Source organism: Pelophylax lessonae (assembly GCF_965119305.1).
Source record: "Pelophylax lessonae genome assembly, chromosome: 4".
In the NCBI taxonomy this organism is placed as follows: domain Eukaryota; kingdom Metazoa; phylum Chordata; class Amphibia; order Anura; family Ranidae; genus Pelophylax; species Pelophylax lessonae.
The window spans coordinates 128,620,620-128,638,002 of record NC_138771.1 but is presented as its reverse complement, the minus strand read 5'-3'; the positions used below and the strand labels follow the sequence as shown (position 1 = coordinate 128,638,002).

General features: G+C 41.2%; 1 protein-coding gene across 1 annotated transcript in view; it reads left to right on the top strand.

Moving 5' to 3' along the window:
* Positions 1–5,738: 5,738 nt before the first annotated feature.
* LOC309552550 (tyrosine-protein phosphatase non-receptor type 9-like) overlaps positions 5,739–17,383 on the top strand; it is a gene marked incomplete at its 3' end in the record, with an annotated part of 136,324 nt that continues 124,679 nt past the window's right edge. Inside the window, exons 1-4 of the mRNA XM_082253505.1 lie at positions 5,739–5,955; positions 8,335–8,506; positions 8,647–8,751; positions 12,545–12,641. Of these exons, the coding sequence (XP_082109631.1) occupies positions 5,798–5,955; positions 8,335–8,506; positions 8,647–8,751; positions 12,545–12,641 (532 nt within the window). The 5' untranslated portion in view covers positions 5,739–5,797. The remainder of the gene's footprint in view (positions 5,956–8,334; positions 8,507–8,646; positions 8,752–12,544; positions 12,642–17,383) is intronic.

Below are 17,383 nucleotides of genomic sequence, written 5' to 3'. Positions count from 1 at the left end.
ATACATGTGCCTCTAAAAAAATTAGCATATTGTGATATTATATTAGCATAAGTTCATTATTTTCTGTAATGTACTGATAAACATTAGACTTTCATATATTTTAGATTCATTACACACAACTGAAGTAGTGCAAGCCTTTTATTGTTTTAATATTGATGATTTTGGCATACAGCTCAGGAAAACCCAAAATTCCTATCTCAAAAAATTAGCATATTTCATCCGACCAATAAAAGAAAAGTGTTTTTAATACAAAAAAGTAAACCTTCAAAAAATTATGTTCACTTATGCACTCAATACTTGGTCAGGAATCCTTTTGCAGAAATGACTGCTTCAATGCGGCGTGGCATGGAGGCAATCAGCCTGTGGCACTGCTGAGGTGCTATGGAGGCCCAGGATGCTTCGATAGCGGCCTTGAGCTCATCCAGAGTGTTGGGTCTTGCGTCTCAACTTTCTCTTCACAACATCCCACAGATTCTCTATAGGGTTCAGGTCAGGAGAGTTGGCAGGCCAATTGAGCACAGTAATACATTGGTCAGTAAACCATTTACCAGTGGTTTTGGCACTGTGAGCAGGTGCCAGGTCGTGCTGAAAAATGAAATCTTCATCTCCATAAAGCTTTTCAGCAGATGGAAGCATGAAGTGCTCCAAAATCTCCTGATAGCTAGCTGCATTGACCCTGCCCTTGATAAAACACAGTGGACCAACACCAGCAGCTGACATGGCACCCCAGACCATCACTGACTGTGGGTACTTGACACTAGACTTCAGGCATTTTGGCATTTCCCTCTCCCCAGTCTTCCTCAGGGTCCGGTCACCTCTTCTCGTTGTGCAGCATTTTCTGCCACACTTTTTCCTTCCCACAGACTTCCCACTGAGGTGCCTTGATACAGCACTCTGGGAACAGCCTATTCGTTCAGAAAATTCTTTCTGTGTCTTACCCTCTTGCTTGAGGGTGTCAATGATGGCCTTCTGGACAGCAGTCAGGTCGGCAGTCTTACCTATGATTGCGGTTTTGAGTAATGAACCAGGCTGGGAGTTTTTAAAAGCCTCAGGAATCTTTTGCAGGTGTTTAGAGTTAATTAGTTGATTCAGATGATTAGGTTAATAGCTCGTTTAGAGAACCTTTTCATGATATGCTAATTTTTTGAGATCGGAATATTGGGTTTTCGTGAGCTGTATGCCAAAATCATCAATATTAAAACAATAAAAGGCTTGCACTACTTCAGTTGTGTGTAATGAATCTAAAATATATGAAAGTCTAATGTTTATCAGTACATTACAGAAAATAATGAACTTTATCACAATATGCTAATTTTTTGAGAGGGACCTGTATGTACTCAGCAATTTACTAGTACGTCACTGAGCCTGTAGCTGCCGACTGCTCGCAGTTTAAAGTACTGTGGGCAGGTGGCAAGTGGTTAATAAGATCCATAAACAAGCAAGTAGGAGCTAATAGAGTAATTAAATAGTTATCTGAGATATGTTCCACATCGAAAGGATCCTTTGAAGACGACAGGTAATGTAGCTGTCCCCCAAAAAAGATCTGTCGGTGTGGTCATCACAGGTGCAAATAAAGGTTCATTGAGCTAGAACACTCAACATGTTTCGCATGCCTGCTTCATCTGGAGCTTACAGTTCATTGCTCTATATAATAGAACATAAAAGTTAGCTATAATACATAACCATGTAATCATACAATATGAAGCATACTTCCTCTGAGATTCCAAAAACAACCTACACATCACATTAATTTGCTAGAAATGTTTAACATAAACTTCACAGACTTAATTGGAATGGATGCAACAAATGGGGAGCACCTTAAAATGACAAACGTGGGGATCCATGTATTAAGAAAAAAAGGATAACGTTTCTGGTAACAGGTGATAGTTATAAATTGTAAGCGAACAACATGGAATTACTAATTCCCATCATACCTGTATTTTGCTTGTAAAAGATATGCAAAAAAGAATGGCAAGGAACGTGGGATCAGGAGCCTGAATTCACGACTGTGAATCATAGGTAATGATTCCTGTCAATGTGATATTGGCAATTTATGCATACTGCTCATTGCATGGGTATTCTATAGGCATACAAAAAGGGGTAAGAAAAAAATGATGATGATAATCTGTCCTAGTGTAGACTACCAAAGGCAGAAAATGATACTGGGGTGAAAGAGCCCCACCTAGTGGTGTCCAGCATACAATGTATAGGGCCCATAAAGAAGGGGAAAAAAGACCACCAAAGGATATCCCATGTGTAGCCGACCAACAATTAGACAGCAATACAAGGTGTCCATAGAGGTGGAAAAGTGTCATCAGTGAGTAAGAAAGAGCATGAATAAACATAATTGGGCTAAAGTAGCATGGGGGTAGACAGAAGAGAGGGGGGGGGGGGAGGGGAGAAAAAGGGAAATATAGGTAGCAAAAATAGATAATAAAAGGAGAAAGAGGGCTCACCACTTATCATTATGCATATAGCCCATTCATGAAGGAGGGAATAGATAATGGCGTATTATCAGTAGACTTGAGTTGTACGCTGAAATAGGAGGTAGTACTAAGAAAGCATGTACTCCTGAATGGGGAAAACAAAAAACACCAGACACCAATAGGTATCTGTAAGTGGCTGGTGTATAAATGGTTAAAGCAACCCCCTAATCTCCACATTGAGCCCATTTAACTCACTGGCTATGTGTGTTTACAATGGCCAGTTGCCACGATATACAGTACAAAAGCATCAGTTGTTACCTCGAATGTGCTTCTGAACAGCCTCTCCACCTTCCTAGGATGGGGAACTGCCACCATAATTAGGGCGAGTACAGATAGCCCTATAAATACAAGGATCCCGGGCGGTTCGTCCACCAATTGGTGACGTCAGACTTGTGATTGCCAGAATTGTGTTAAACACTCAGGATAGTCCCGTGAAATCTGGGATGGTTGGGGGGAAATTCTTGCACAAATTGCATGTAATAAATTTTGTTAGTGAATGCCTATTTTCATTTTTTTATTGTTTTTTATTATATATATATATCTGTCTGGAGCATAGCATTAATTAAATTACTCCATTCCTCTAAAAAAATAAAAAATAAAAATGAATGAAGTACTTGTTAAAGACGACCCTCAATACATATCTGTCTTGCTTCCTGTACCAATAAACATTGCTCTCTTGGAGGGATTTTGTTGCCTGTGGCATCCATTATAATACAGGGCACAGTATTGATTTAGACGCTGAGGGATGGAACTGCAGTGCTCAGCGGGGTATTAGGCATCTGACCTATCTGGAAGCGTTGGGTGCTGAAGATTCCTTCAAGTGTAACTTTAGTACAAAAAAGTGCGAACAGGTAGGATTTTTATTGCAGAAGGCACATACTATGTCTTCTGCATTCATTTTTTTTTTTCCTGCCTGTCTTTGTTGTGCACTGAGCTGCACATGCGCAGCGCAGCGTACAATTTCTGCAAAGCCAAATGAATGAACACCCATGCATGTGGCCCAGCCAGTCAAAACGGCTGTAGTTTGGTAACCGAAGAAGACCGGCCAAAGACATCAGTGGCTGATGAGGGAGGTCTGGGACACTGCAGAGATGGAGTAAAGTTGAGTATAGTTCCTCTGCTAGGCAGCGATATCTCTTTAATACTGTAAACGTCAGTGGCGCAGGAGATGGGCCAGGTAAGTATTAACTGTGGTTTATTTATTTTTTACAGGCACTTCTTCTTCATTACATTTTTTTTGTTGGGCGATAGTCACTTTAATATTATCATGTTGCTGAATTAGATGAAATATACACCGTCTACTGGGAATCATCTACTTTACAAATTCAGATTCATCAGTGAAGGAGTATAGACTGCAGCCTTATGTCACCACCTACTGATCATGTAACGGAAGCAGAGAGCTAAAAGCATTTATCAGGGGTTGTAACTTAGATGAACATAACCACAAAAGAAAGACCGACCATTAGTCTGCACAGAGGTAATTCTCAGCACAGAGGTCGCTAATAGTGACAACACTATCCATTTTCATGTATACTGGGCAGCTGTCCTCGCAGGCAATGTGTCATCTGAATACTGAGTTTAGCTTTGTCTGACAGCCCTAAATCTTAAATTCTTAAATTGTTTTTTATTTAATTTAGCACCAGGTAAGAAGCTTTATATTGAATGAAAAGCGCCCTTTTTGCTGGTGGCTGCAATAAATGGAAGAGGCTGACCTTTTCATTTATCCTCCTGTCCTCCAATCATAGAGCGCATTTCATTGTGAGAAGTGATAGTACAGCTATTAAGAATGGAGCAGGGCTGCTAGGGGCCCATTAAAGTAATGTTTAGCCAGTTCTGCAAACAGAGGGATGGAGGGGGTTGAGGGGCCAGCTGTTTTTGTGGAGAGGTCCCCCAACATCTGCATCTGTAAATCTGTAGTATGAGAGGATGTGCACCATTTACAACAGGGGGGGTGCTGGTACTATTTTGGGACACCTGCCTTTACACGCACATTAACTTTAATGGCATCCCAGTCTTAGTCCGTAGGGTTTAATATTGACCTGGCCCACTCTTTGCTGCTATAACAGCTTCAACTCTTCTGGGAAGACTGTCCACAAGGTTTAGAAGTGTGTCTAGGTAAATGTTTGACCATTCTTCAAAAAGTGCATTTGTGAGGTCAGGCACTGATGTGGACGGCAAGGCCTGGCTCGCAGTCTCTGCTCTAATTCACCCCAAAGGTGTTCTGTTGGGTTGAGGTCAGGACTCTGCGCAGGCCAGTCAAGTTCCCCACCCCAAACTTGCTCATCCATGTCTTTATGGACCTTGTTTGTGCACTGGTGGGCAGTCATGTTGGAACAGGAAGGGGTCATCCCCCAAACTGTTCCCACAAAGTTGGGAGCATGATATTTTCCAAAATGTCTTGGAATGCTGACACTTTAAGTTTTCCCTTCACTGAAACTAAGGGACCAAGCCCAACACCTGAAAAACAACCCTATGTATCTTCTTATAGCCCATGCCATCCTTATGTAGCGCAACAATTCTTTTTTTCAGATCCTCAGAGAGTTCTTTGCCATTAGGTGCAATGTTGAACTTCCAGTGACCAGTATGAGAGAGTGAAAGCGATGACACCAATCTTAACACACATGCTCCCCATTCACACCTGAGACCCTGTAACAATAATGAGTCACATGACACCGGGGAGGTGAAATGGCTAATTGGGCCTAATTTGGTCATTTTCACTTCACTTTTGTTGCCAGCAGTTTAGACATTAATGGCTGTGTGTGTTGAGTTATTTTTAGGGGGCAGCAAATTTACACTGTTATACAAGCTGTACAATCACTACTTTACATTGGAGCAAAGTGTCATTTCTTCAGTGTTGTCACATGAAAAGATAGAATAAAATATTTACAAAAATGTGAGGGGTGTACTCACTTTTGTGAGATACTGTGTATATGTGTGTGTGTGTGTGTGTGTGTGTGTGTGTGTGTATGTATATATATATATATATATATATATATATATATATATATATATATATATATATATATATAGTGTATATATGTGTTTTAATCAGCACCAGGGACAGTACTTGCATTGAAGGAATGAAATGTGTCACTTTGGTGACTGAGCTTTAAAGTGTTTCATTTCTGAAAAGGTGAACTAACATCCTATAGTAAATTTGTGCCCTTTTTATATCTAGTGTGTCCAATAAAGATCTGCAGGAGTTGGCTATTCTATCAGTATCTAAGTGACTCCTACATTTCATAATCCGTATATGGTGTTTCATGTTTTTACAGGGTTCTCTGTGACTCCCAGTCAGCTAAACCTTCGTGATGGACACTCTCGCAGAAGCCCTCGCTGGAAGCTTCTCGGTTTCTTCACAACTTAACAGCCCTTCTGCTCCCCACCCGCGGCTAGCACAATACAAGGGCAAATACAGCTCTCTAGAACAGAGTGAACGCCGGAGGAAACTTCTGGAACTACAAAAAGCGTGAGCTATAGGACATTCTTGAATGAAATACCGTATTTACTGCTGTTTCTTGAAATTTGGATGTTTAGGGGTATAGATTATTTCAACATCACCATGATAATTATTGGTTTATTAAAAAAAAAAAAATAGAATTCTCAAGCTGTGGACAATGTATAGCAAGAATCAATACAGAAATCTTAGTTAAAAGTGTATCTAAACCCAAAAGTTTAATCAGATGCGGCTCACCAGTCCTTGGATGTGGTGGATGCTTTGTAGACTTGCGGCTGAGGGGAGCCCTAAAAATAGTTAGGACAAAGTTTTACTGACCCCCCAACCACCCACCTCAACATAACATGGTGGCCAGAAGGGGTTTTACACATGCTGCATCAAATTTATACTACAGAATCCTCTCCCTCTCTTCATTATAAATGTTCAGTAGTCCCCCTAAGATAACTGGGAACGCTGTAACTAATAAGAGTGCAGTACATGCAGGATACACAGGATGTTATCAGCTTACACGATTTTTGGCTGGACCAACAGGGCTTCTCGGCCTTTTGGCTAAGATCAAGTGTAGTATCTGTTCTTATCAGTTGGTATGGAACCTGATGGTTAGTATCGGTGGGGGCCGAAATGAACCGGGGCGCTCTGGGCGTAACTGGAGGACCGGGAAGTAAGCCACACCAGAGAAAGCCAGATGGTTCCATTGCCTTCCTGATTTGAATGGGTCCGCCCCTACCAGTTTGAAGGGAGCGAGAAAACTGGATTGGTTCCGTGGCCAGTTAGTACTTCTCCTGGATGTGATTGGTAAGGAACGGCGGATTGCGGTGGGAGAGCCTTTCCTCCTGGGTTGAATCTGGCCTTGCAAAACGCTTGTCCCCAGTTGAAGGTAGGTTCACCCTAAGCTGTCTAAAGTTCTGATGCCTCCTGGTCGGATAGGGCTACACTGGGTCTGGCCTTTGGGCCGACATAGAAAAAGCCCGTTGTGTACGTGCCCCTGGGGTGGCAGCCCAGGGGTGCCTTAATTCTCACTGGTGAGGGGCAGCTCGCCTTGAGTTTTTCGGCACCATGGTCACTGCACCTACACACTTTTTCAGCACCTGCCTCTTGGGCAAGGCCTTTTGGCTTCGACCAGAGGAATTTTTTATTCCGGCCGGAAGGCCTGCCTTTGTATTTTCACATTGGCACTAATTCACCTCTCCACTTCCCATTCCCCACCTTTTTTGTTTGTGTGTGCTTTTTCTTTGTAGTGTTTGTCACTTCACTGTCACCATTTTTTCCTGCACGATGAGTACGGTGTGGGTCTCCGGGCCTACCTTGAAAGTCTTGGGAGGGGGTGGACATGGCCTTCTGGCTTAGTTCACCCTCTCTCATGGGGTCTCCCTTCGGGGGAGCTCCACCCAGTACTTGGGGTGGGCTGTTTCGGCAGTCCCCCTGGAGAACGGGGTTTGCCAGGTCTCGGCCAGGCAAACCATAGGAAGTACCTCAGTCCCTGTCAGGAGTCTTGCGCCCCGGGGGATCAAGGTATAGGTCCAACCTCTTCGGAGGTCAGACCATTCGCACAGCCTGTGCAGTTTTTGTGTTTCTTCACGTTTGCGCGTGTGCACTTTTTATGCACCGGGTGTTAAGTCTTTTGAGTGTGTTTCACACGCTATGGGCTTTAAAAAAACAGGTATATTTTGCACTCACAGAACATTTAAACACCTTTTTCCAAGGTATTTTTACAGGACCAAAAGGAAGCAAATAAGAAAATTTCATTGTTAGGATTTACATACATACAATGTAAGGAAAGTAAGTAATAGTAATCAATCAGAATCTAAATTGTTTTGGTCTAAGTTCAGCAAAGTGAATTCCAATTGGTTGCTTGGGGTACTGCACCCAAATAGAATCTTCCCCCTCACAAGAAACTTTCATTCTCCACTCCCCTACACAAATTATTTTTTTTTTATTTACCTTTTTTTAATGGAAAAACGTTTCATCCCACCCTCCATGGACATCACTCGCCTAGGCAAATGACATGCATCGGGCCTCCTGGGAAATGTATGTCACATATCCCAGAAGGCATGATCGTTTATTCACAAGGGGGAGGCCCACTGGCTGAGCCTGAAAGAGCCTCCCAATGAAGTCACAGAAAAACATGGTGACGCAGGACCCGAGAGGCAGCAGAAGAGATGAGGATCTTGGCAGGCTAACTCTTGATCTGCCTGGGTGGCTGAACTGTGCAGAACCCACAACCCAGTAAGCAGGGGTTAAAGTAGGTGTAAGCACTAAGGGCCCAGTCACACTGTTGCAGTGCAGTATTTTTCAGAACTGGAGCTGCTGTGAATAACAAGTACTTTATGTGTTCTATGCTTCATTTTTTATATATTGGAGAAAATGAATGCTTAGATGTTACCTTTTTAGGAAACGGTTAGACTATGTAAACCATGCCCGTCGACTGGCTGAAGGGGACTGGACAGAGAAAGAGGAAGAGAAGATAGATGACAAACAAGAAAAAGAAGATGGAGTGGGGGGTGAAGAGGAGGAGATGGATGTGGATCCTGGCAAGAAGCTACCAAGGCATTATGCTAACCAGGTCATTTACCTTACAGCCTAATATTTTGTGACTTCATGTTTTTTTATTTAGTACTTTGCAATTAAGGGTTTGTTACATATTTCATGTTTAGCTTATGTGTTTTCACTTATTATTTATGTATTGTCTTCTTAACCCTCCAGATAATGCTCTCTGAGTGGTTGATAGAAGTCCCTCCAGACCTGGCTGATCTCTGGCTGCTTGCAGTGTGCCCAACTGGAAAGCGTTCCTTGATTGTGGCATCTAAGGTGAGCTATTTGAATTTATAACACAAAATCTCCGCATTAGATTGCTCCTGAAATAGTCCTGCTTATCATATATTTAAAGCAACTTTTTTTTCGTAATAGGAATGGTAAATGTGTTGTAGATTGAATGTGTCATTGGTATTGCTTGTAATTATGGTTCAGCGTTACACTGCAGTTTTTAATGAATCGAGTGCTGATTAGCGTGCAGAGCTGAGTAATAATTACAGGGGTTCTGCCGCTTAGCTTACTAGCGTATGATGAATCAATATAGCTGCTAAGGTGGATTTCTGAAAACTAGAGGAGGAGGACTGCAAGAACAAACTTGTTGCAGCTATTTTTCTGCTCCGTGGCATTATGAAGTCTTCTACAAAACCTTTTATGGAACTGAAATAAGCTGGCTTTCAGGTATATGTATTTTACATTGGACTATTTAAAGAAAGAAAGAGAATTCCAAACTTTAGGCTTATATTTTAAATTGGAAGTAAATCATGTGCCTCATTAGGCTAAATTTGGCTATTTGGAATGCATTGCAATAATTTATCAAGACAATTTAGACCATTCTTTTCAGCAACTTTCAAGCTTATTAATTAACCCTTCATTTTAGCAAAGCTTGCTCTTTTGTCTTCTTTGGGGATGAATAATGTGGGCTGGTATCATTTTTCTTGAAAGTTGCTAACTAGCCTTTTATAATGGAATTAATTAGCTGCAGAAAGTGATGGTTTAGAGGTTTCTAAAACACTTTATATTAGATTAAGAAGATGTCTGTACCAGGGGCCTTTCCCTTCTGTGTGGAGGAAATGGCAATTTTCACTTCCTCAGGTCTAAAGGGTGCTTGCAGCGGGTTCCTCCTTTCTTCCTGGGAAAAAGTAGATAAATCAGAGTCCTGGAGGTATGTTAAATTTCCTTCTGTAAAAAGCTGACTATTTAGCTGGCTTAAAGAAGACCTGTCTTGAGACAAATTATGCAGGCTACTGTTGCTGACCTCTTCTTCTATTCTGATATTCGCCCTGCTGTTATAATAATGATTTTGATTCAATATTTAAGCAATTGGAAGGATACAGTAGATGTAAGGATTAGTGACTTTTCTCTACAGAACAAGAAAACATTATGGTGAGGGTAGGCAGACAGGAATCAGAAAGCCCACATAATTAGTGAGAAACACACAATAGAGCGCACATAAGTGAGTTTCAGGTCTCACTTTCATCACAGATCCAAAAATTAAAGGATAGGTTCACCTCCGAAACAGGTTACATGTTCCGCCCATATTTTACGTTACATATTTTATGTTGCATATTTTATGGTGGAACATGTAACATTTTCCAGCTCCTGCCTCCTCTACCTGCCACCCCCTGTGACAGTGGACAGGGGATCTTATCCCCGCACCCATTGTCAGAATTTAAAAACAGCACATCCATGTGAGACTCTGCCCACACAGCCATTTCATTCATTTAATAGAGTTCTGTGAATTAATGAACTACATCTACTGTTGACCTCCATGCCTAACAGCTTGTAGTTCTCATTGAACTACGAGGATGCTGGTGAGCATCCTCTCAGTTCATTATTTCTTCTGCCATTCAGCTACTGTCTGCCGATATGAGGTACGGGCAGACAACTATGCTGAGTGTCTGCAGGAGCCTGGTCTGCTGATCGCAGGTGCAATTCCTTACAGACTGCCGAGTAAAAAAATATAAAATTTCCTTTTTTTCTTTTTTTTTTTTTACCATGGGTCATCTTGTAAGAGCTGAACTTAGCCTTTTAAAGGGTTTATTCCTCCTTTTTGGATAGTGAACGGAGCCCTAAAAATCATTCCTTTATGCCCCCTTGTGGCCAACTGAATTATAACTACCGGTTTATAGTAAGGATACAGCCTATTATTATAGGGCCATTTATCCCAAACTGCATACAGCTATTTTTTTTTTTTTTTAATCCACAGGTGAAAAAAACCAGAAAAACCATTAAGTATACAAAAAAAGTGCATGTGAAAAACACACACACACAGACAGAAAAGTCCACTTAAGAGTGTGTGTGTGTGCTTTGTCCATCCCCCAAAGGGGTAGGACCTCCCCCTAATCCTCTGAGGACATAGGGTTCCAATGGTCTGCCTAGCCAGAAGGCCTGGCAGACCCCGTTCTTCTAGGTCAGCCGAAGCCGACCATCGAATACTAGGTCGAGGGACTCTCCTGAAGAGAGACCCCCCAGAGGCAGAGGAGGTAGGAACCTGAGGGCCACACATCCTCTCCCTAAACATCAGGGCAAGCCCAAGGACTCACACCCTTCATCTTCCTGAAAAAAAAACACACACAAAAGTGAAAGACAGTGGAGGAAAATAATTAAATTAAATAGCGGCCGGGCCCTGAGGCCTGGAAGAAAAAAAAATTGCCTCCCGACTTAGCCAAAAGGCCCAGCCCTAAAAAGGTGCAGTGCAGAAAAAGTTTGAGTGACCATGTGCCGTTTCCACTGTGGGGTTACTAAGAGCACCTCTAAGGCGACCACTCCAAGGGGACACAGACACCATGGACTCTGCCTTCCCAGCCCATGGCTAGACAAGTTAGATCCACTAAAATCAGGAGGAACTGGGCTCTTCCGGTTTTCCCGGAGGAATTACTCTTGGGCCCTGCCAGCCTGCGGGCACCTCAATTTCTGTATCAGCCGGTACTAGCCTTCCAATCCCCCACCACTCCAGCAGGGTTACATAGCCAGCCACTCCAGCTCCCGGTCAAGCCAGAATGACAGCACAGTACCCTTACTGGACACTGATCAGAACAGATACTACACTTGATCTTAGCCAAAAGGCAGAGAAGCGAATACAGCATATTACATATACAGCTATTTCAGGCTAGTTGACCATCATCAGTGCAGTGTTTGTAAACCACAATTCCTATGGAGTAGGGCTTATAGACCAACACAATGAAACAACCATAAACATTATGGTGTGGATGTTCCTTAAGCCTTACTCCATAGAGTCTATGGTTTCCACATGCTGCACTGATAGTGGTCTTCTTGCTTGAAACAGCTGTATGTAGTTTTTAATAAATTTCTGTACTATAAATCAGTGATTCTAGCTGTATGTAGTTTATAATTGCTGTTCTATAAATCAGTGATTCTGGATTTTCAGTTAGCCACATGGGCATAAAGAAATAAGCATATCAGTCACTTATTGGTTTGCACTTCTGCCTTGTAGGACTGGGGTCCTCTGTTTAAATCCAAATCAGAACACTACCTGCATAGAGTTTGCATGTTCTCCCTGTGCTTTCATGAATTTCTTCCAGGTACCCTGGTTTCCTCCCACACTCCATAGACGTGCTGGTAGGTTAATTAGCTTCTGTCTAAATTGGCCCTAATAGGAATGTAAGAAAGGGACGCATGTGAGAGCGGGAGCTTAGGTTTTGAGCTCATTAAAGGCAGGGACTAATATGAATGTACAATATGTAAAAAGCAGTGTAAATTGTTGGGGTTATATGAATACCTGTAATAAATCAATCAAATTGCTTGTCCACTATCCTAAAAGGTGGAAAAAATAATTATTTTTAGATCTGTCATGGGAGGTAGACCTGCAAGTAAATTCTGTTTTAATTAGGCTCTACTATCTTGGACCTTTCCTTGACACACATTACTGCATACTCTTTTTAGGTCAGTGACCCAAGTTCTGAAGCTAGATACAGAATGCCAGGAATTTCAGCCCCCATATTTTTCTCATGATAGGTGTGCTTGTAATTGAAGGTGTAGCTGTTATGACTGGACACAAGTTATTCACTGGTCGACCTTTTTATTTTTACCACTCTTAATCCTGTTTTAGGGCTCCACTGCAGCTTATACTAAGAGCGGGTATTGTGTAAATCGATTTCCTTCACTGTTACCTGGTGGAAACAGACACAACAATTCCAGTGGCAAAGGTGAGGGATCCGTTGTGTGTAAGCAATTGGAAGAGTAACTGTTATAATGTGCACTTTTGACTTTTTTTTAGTAATCATACAATTAAGCAAAGAAATAACAATTAAAAGTTTCAGTACATGTATAAACCACAATAGACCTAGTACATACACAGTGTGTACCATGGACCCTGCATTCCTCACCGTATGATCATTCACCATAAAATCCGTATTTAGAAAAGTCTCAGTAGACCAAACTGTGGGCACGGGAAAAGTTATTTAAGTTCTACAACTCCTAGAACCAATTTGTTGAGGATCCACTTATATGGAAAAGCAAAGAGCTGGAGCTTGTAAAAAAAACAACTGTATCCAGCCAGGGATCATAAGAGAGCACATCAACAACTTGGATGCATGAATCCATCGAAACATCAAGATTTGACCTATCATGCAGCAGAGGGTTCTGAACCAATGCCAGCGAAAGCCTATGTGGTTAGACCAACTGTGTCTACAACCACAAGCAAGGTAGCTACAGTCAGGTCCATAAATATTGGGCCATCGACACAATTGTAAACTTTTTGGCTGTATACACCACCACAATGGATTTGAAATGAAACAAACAAAATGTGCTTTAACTGCAGACCTCCAGCTTTAATTTGAGGGCATTTACATCCAAATCAGGTGAAAGGTGTAGGAATTACAACAGTTTGTACATGTGCCTCCCCCTTTTTAAGGGACCAAAAGTAATGGGACAATTGGCTGCTCAGCTGTTCCATAGCCAAGTGTGTGTTATTCCCTCATTATCCCATTTACAAGGAGTTCATTTCAAGTGTGCTATTTGCATTTGGAATCTTTTGCAGTCAACTCTCAATATGAGATCCAAAGAGCTGTCACTATCAGTGAAGCAAGCCATCATTAGGCTGAAAAAACAAAATAAACCCATCAGAGAGATAGCAAAAACATTAGGTGTGGCCAAATCAACTGTTTGGAACATCCTTAAAAAGAAAGAATGCACCGGTGAGCTCAGCAACACCAAAGGACCCGGAAGATCACGGAAAACAACTGTGGTGGATGACCGAAGAATTCTTTCCCTGGTGAAGAAAACACCCTTCACAACAGTTGGCCAGATCAAGAACACTCTCCAGGAGGTAGGTGTATGTGTGTTAAAGTCAACAATCAAGAGAAGACTTCACCAGAGTGAATACAAAGGGTTCACCACAAGATGTAAACCATTGGTGAGCCTCAAAAACAGGAAGGCCAGATTAAAGTTAGCCAAACATCTAAAAAAGCCTTCACAGTTTTGGAACAACATCCTATGGACAGATGAGACCAAGATCAACTTGTACCAGAGTGATGGGAAGAGAAGAGCATGGAGAAGGAAAGGAACTGCTCATGATCCAAAGCATACCACCTCATCTGTGAAGTATGGTGGTGGTAGTGTCATGGCGTGGGCATGTATGGCTGCCAATGGAACTGGTTCTCTTGTATTTATTGATGATGTGACTGCTGACAAAAGCAGCAGGATGAATTCTGAAGTGTTTCGGGCAATATTATCTGCTCATATTCAGCCAAATGCTTCAGAACTCATTGGACGGCGCTTCACAGTGCAGTTGGACAATGACCCGAAGCATACTGCGAAAGCAACCAAAGTTTTTTTTAAGGGAAAGAAGTGGAATGTTAAGCAATGGCCAAGTCAATCACCTGACCTGAATCCGACTGAGCATGCATTTAACTTGGTGAAGACAAAACTGAAGGGAAAATGCCCCAAGAACAAGCAGGAACTGAAGACAGTTGCAGTAGAGGCCTGGCAGAGCATCACCAGGGATGAAACCCAGCGTCTGGTGATGTCTATGCGTTCCAGACTTCAGACTGTACTTGACTGCGAAGGATTTGCATTCAAGTATTGAAAGTTTGATTTATGATTGTTAATCTGTCCCATTACTTTTGGTCCCTTTAAAAAGTGGGAGGCACATATACAAACTGTTGTACTTCCTACACCGTTCACCTGATTTGGATGTAAATACCCTCAAATTAAAGCTGAAAGTCTGCAGTTAAAGCACATCTTGTTTGTTTTATTTTAAATCCATTGTGGTGGTGTATAGAGCCAAAAAAAGTTTAGAATTGTGCCGATGTCCCAATATTTATGGACCTGACTGTAGGTGTCAAAAGTGTGTTGTGGTGTCGGGTATGTGGGTGGGCTGCTATGCATTTCGGGGGCCTTGTTCCTTTTGTCAAGGCTCATTGTTTTTCTGAGTCTCGCCTATAACATTTTATGTTTTAGAGTGTGAGGGGCTTGCGCTTAGGAAACCTCGGTTCGGTGAATATAAATAAAATTAATAACTAAGTAATAAATTAATAAATTAAATGCATAAGCTGCTGCTAGGTAGAGAGGTTGATACCTTTCAAACAATGCTAAAAAACTGAGTACCTGCGCTGCTTAAACCGAAACCATAAACATAAATATCAATTGTGCTAATAAATAAATAACATCATAAAGTGCTCGTGCAAATAACTGTGCAACTGTGTATATAAATATAGTAAATATAACAGCTTAAATATTATACATAAACTGTGCAACTGTGTATATAAATATATAACAGCATAAATATTAGCAATAACTCATATGTGTGACATATCATATATCAAAAGTAGTTATAAATATAAAGTTCATAGCAATAAATCTCTTCCAAACTGAATAGAGTGCAAGTCTCTTGTGCTACTAAAAGTGCTCCGTGCTCAAGGTATATAAATAAAGTGCCGGTGCTCAGTCCTTGTGAGTTAGTGCTCCCCTCTCGGTCCCACACTCACCAGAAACAAAGAGTAATATCGCCTTAAAAACTGGCTGGATAAGGTAACCGCCTCTTATGGATCACCAACAGGTATAGGCTGTAGATCTCCTGTGCCTCTATATCCAGATAAATATCCAGGTGATGCTCCCCAATGTCATGAAAAGAAAAGGGCCATCATCGTGCAGTATATTCTAAAAGGTTTATTTTACACGCAATAAAAAGATACACTTACAAAACAAAAAGAATCAATCCGCCTTTAGCAAACCCACGGGACGCCAAACGAATGGCCGTGCGTTCCACCCGTGTAGCCGGAAGCCGGAAGAGGTTGCAGCCGGAAATGACGTACTACGTGTTCGGACGGCTTGACGCGTTTCGCTCCGCCAATCAGAGCGTTCTCAAAAGCGAGGGCGTCACGAACACGTACTACTATATATATCATTCACAATTTAAAATTACCATAAACACCTGCGTCGGACCGGAAATGACGAAAACCGGAAATGGAACGCCGCCATCTTAGTTCACCCCATTTTGCCGACTGTCATACTCCATCTTAGTCCACCCGGAACCAAAGCCGTATATAGTGGAAATATGCAAAATGTATATATATATGTGGCTAAGCCAACCCAGCCACGTATATGATGTGTATAATATACTGAACGATAAACTAATCCAAAATCAAAAAACGTCCAGTTCCGGTTCTCATTCCTGATTGTCCCTATACATATACATTACATACAGAAATAAATACAACACACCTACATACAGAAATAAATACAACACATCTACAATATATTATCAACATACAATAATAATGTTATATTGCACCATAATATCCTAGCAGCCTATCATATAGTTATTATCACCCATATGTCCATATCGGACTCTAATTTGGATCCCAATACAAATTTTATACAATACTCAGCCACATATGTCGCTAGCTCATAAATCAATTAATAATTATCCTGTGTAAATTCCACTTAAAGATCATAAAGGGATGTGTGCTGAGTTGGTGATCTACAAACTCCAACTATATAAAGATATAAAAGTGTAAATATATAAAAATATATAAATTAAAAATCATTTATAAAACAATTAATGTCTAAATCTACATTAAGGCCTGAGGGGACCATGCTCTTAAGCTGTTGGATCCACCAAGTTTCATTTTGAGAAACAGCTCTCCTCATGTGTGTTCCTCTCCAATGTGCATTGATTTTATCTATGCCACAAAAAATTAATTTAGAGGGATCTTTGTTGTGAAAAAGTCTAAAATGGTTCGAAAGATTGTGTTTGCGGAACCCCTTCTTAATGTTACAAATGTGTTCCCTCAGACGTATTCTCAGCTCCCTTGTGGTACGGCCCACGTATTGCAGGCCGCATTCACATTGTAACAAATATGTCACATGAGTGCTGCTACAAGAAATAAATTCTTTTATTTCATATTCTTTTTTTGTGGTCCAGGATTCAAATTTCTTTATACTCCTTCTTTTGTCCTTCCGGCAGGTGGTGCAAGCCACACAGCGCCCACATTTATAAAAACCTGTTCTATCCAGAAATGTAACTAATTTCTTTGGGGGGTTGGGAATACTCTTGACAATCCTATCTTTAAGAACAGGAGGCCTTCTGTAAATAAATTTAGGCTTATTAGGCAACATTTTTTTGAAAATAGGATCTCTCAGTAAGATGCTCCAATGCTTCCTTATGCTTTTCTCCACTTGTTTATATTGTTGATTGAACTCAGTGCAGAATGCAATTTCAAAACTCCTATTATTCACAGTTTTGGGTTTATCTGCCAGTAATGTTTTTCTCTCCAGGCCACCCACTTGATTTCTTATTTTTTCAAGGTGTTTTCTCTTATATCCTTTCTCTTCAAACCTTTTAATTAGGACTTCTGATTGTTCCTTAAAATCTTTATCTCTATTACAATTTCTTTTTATCCTCAGCAGTTGCCCTTTCGGCACAGCTGAGATCCATTTAGGGTGG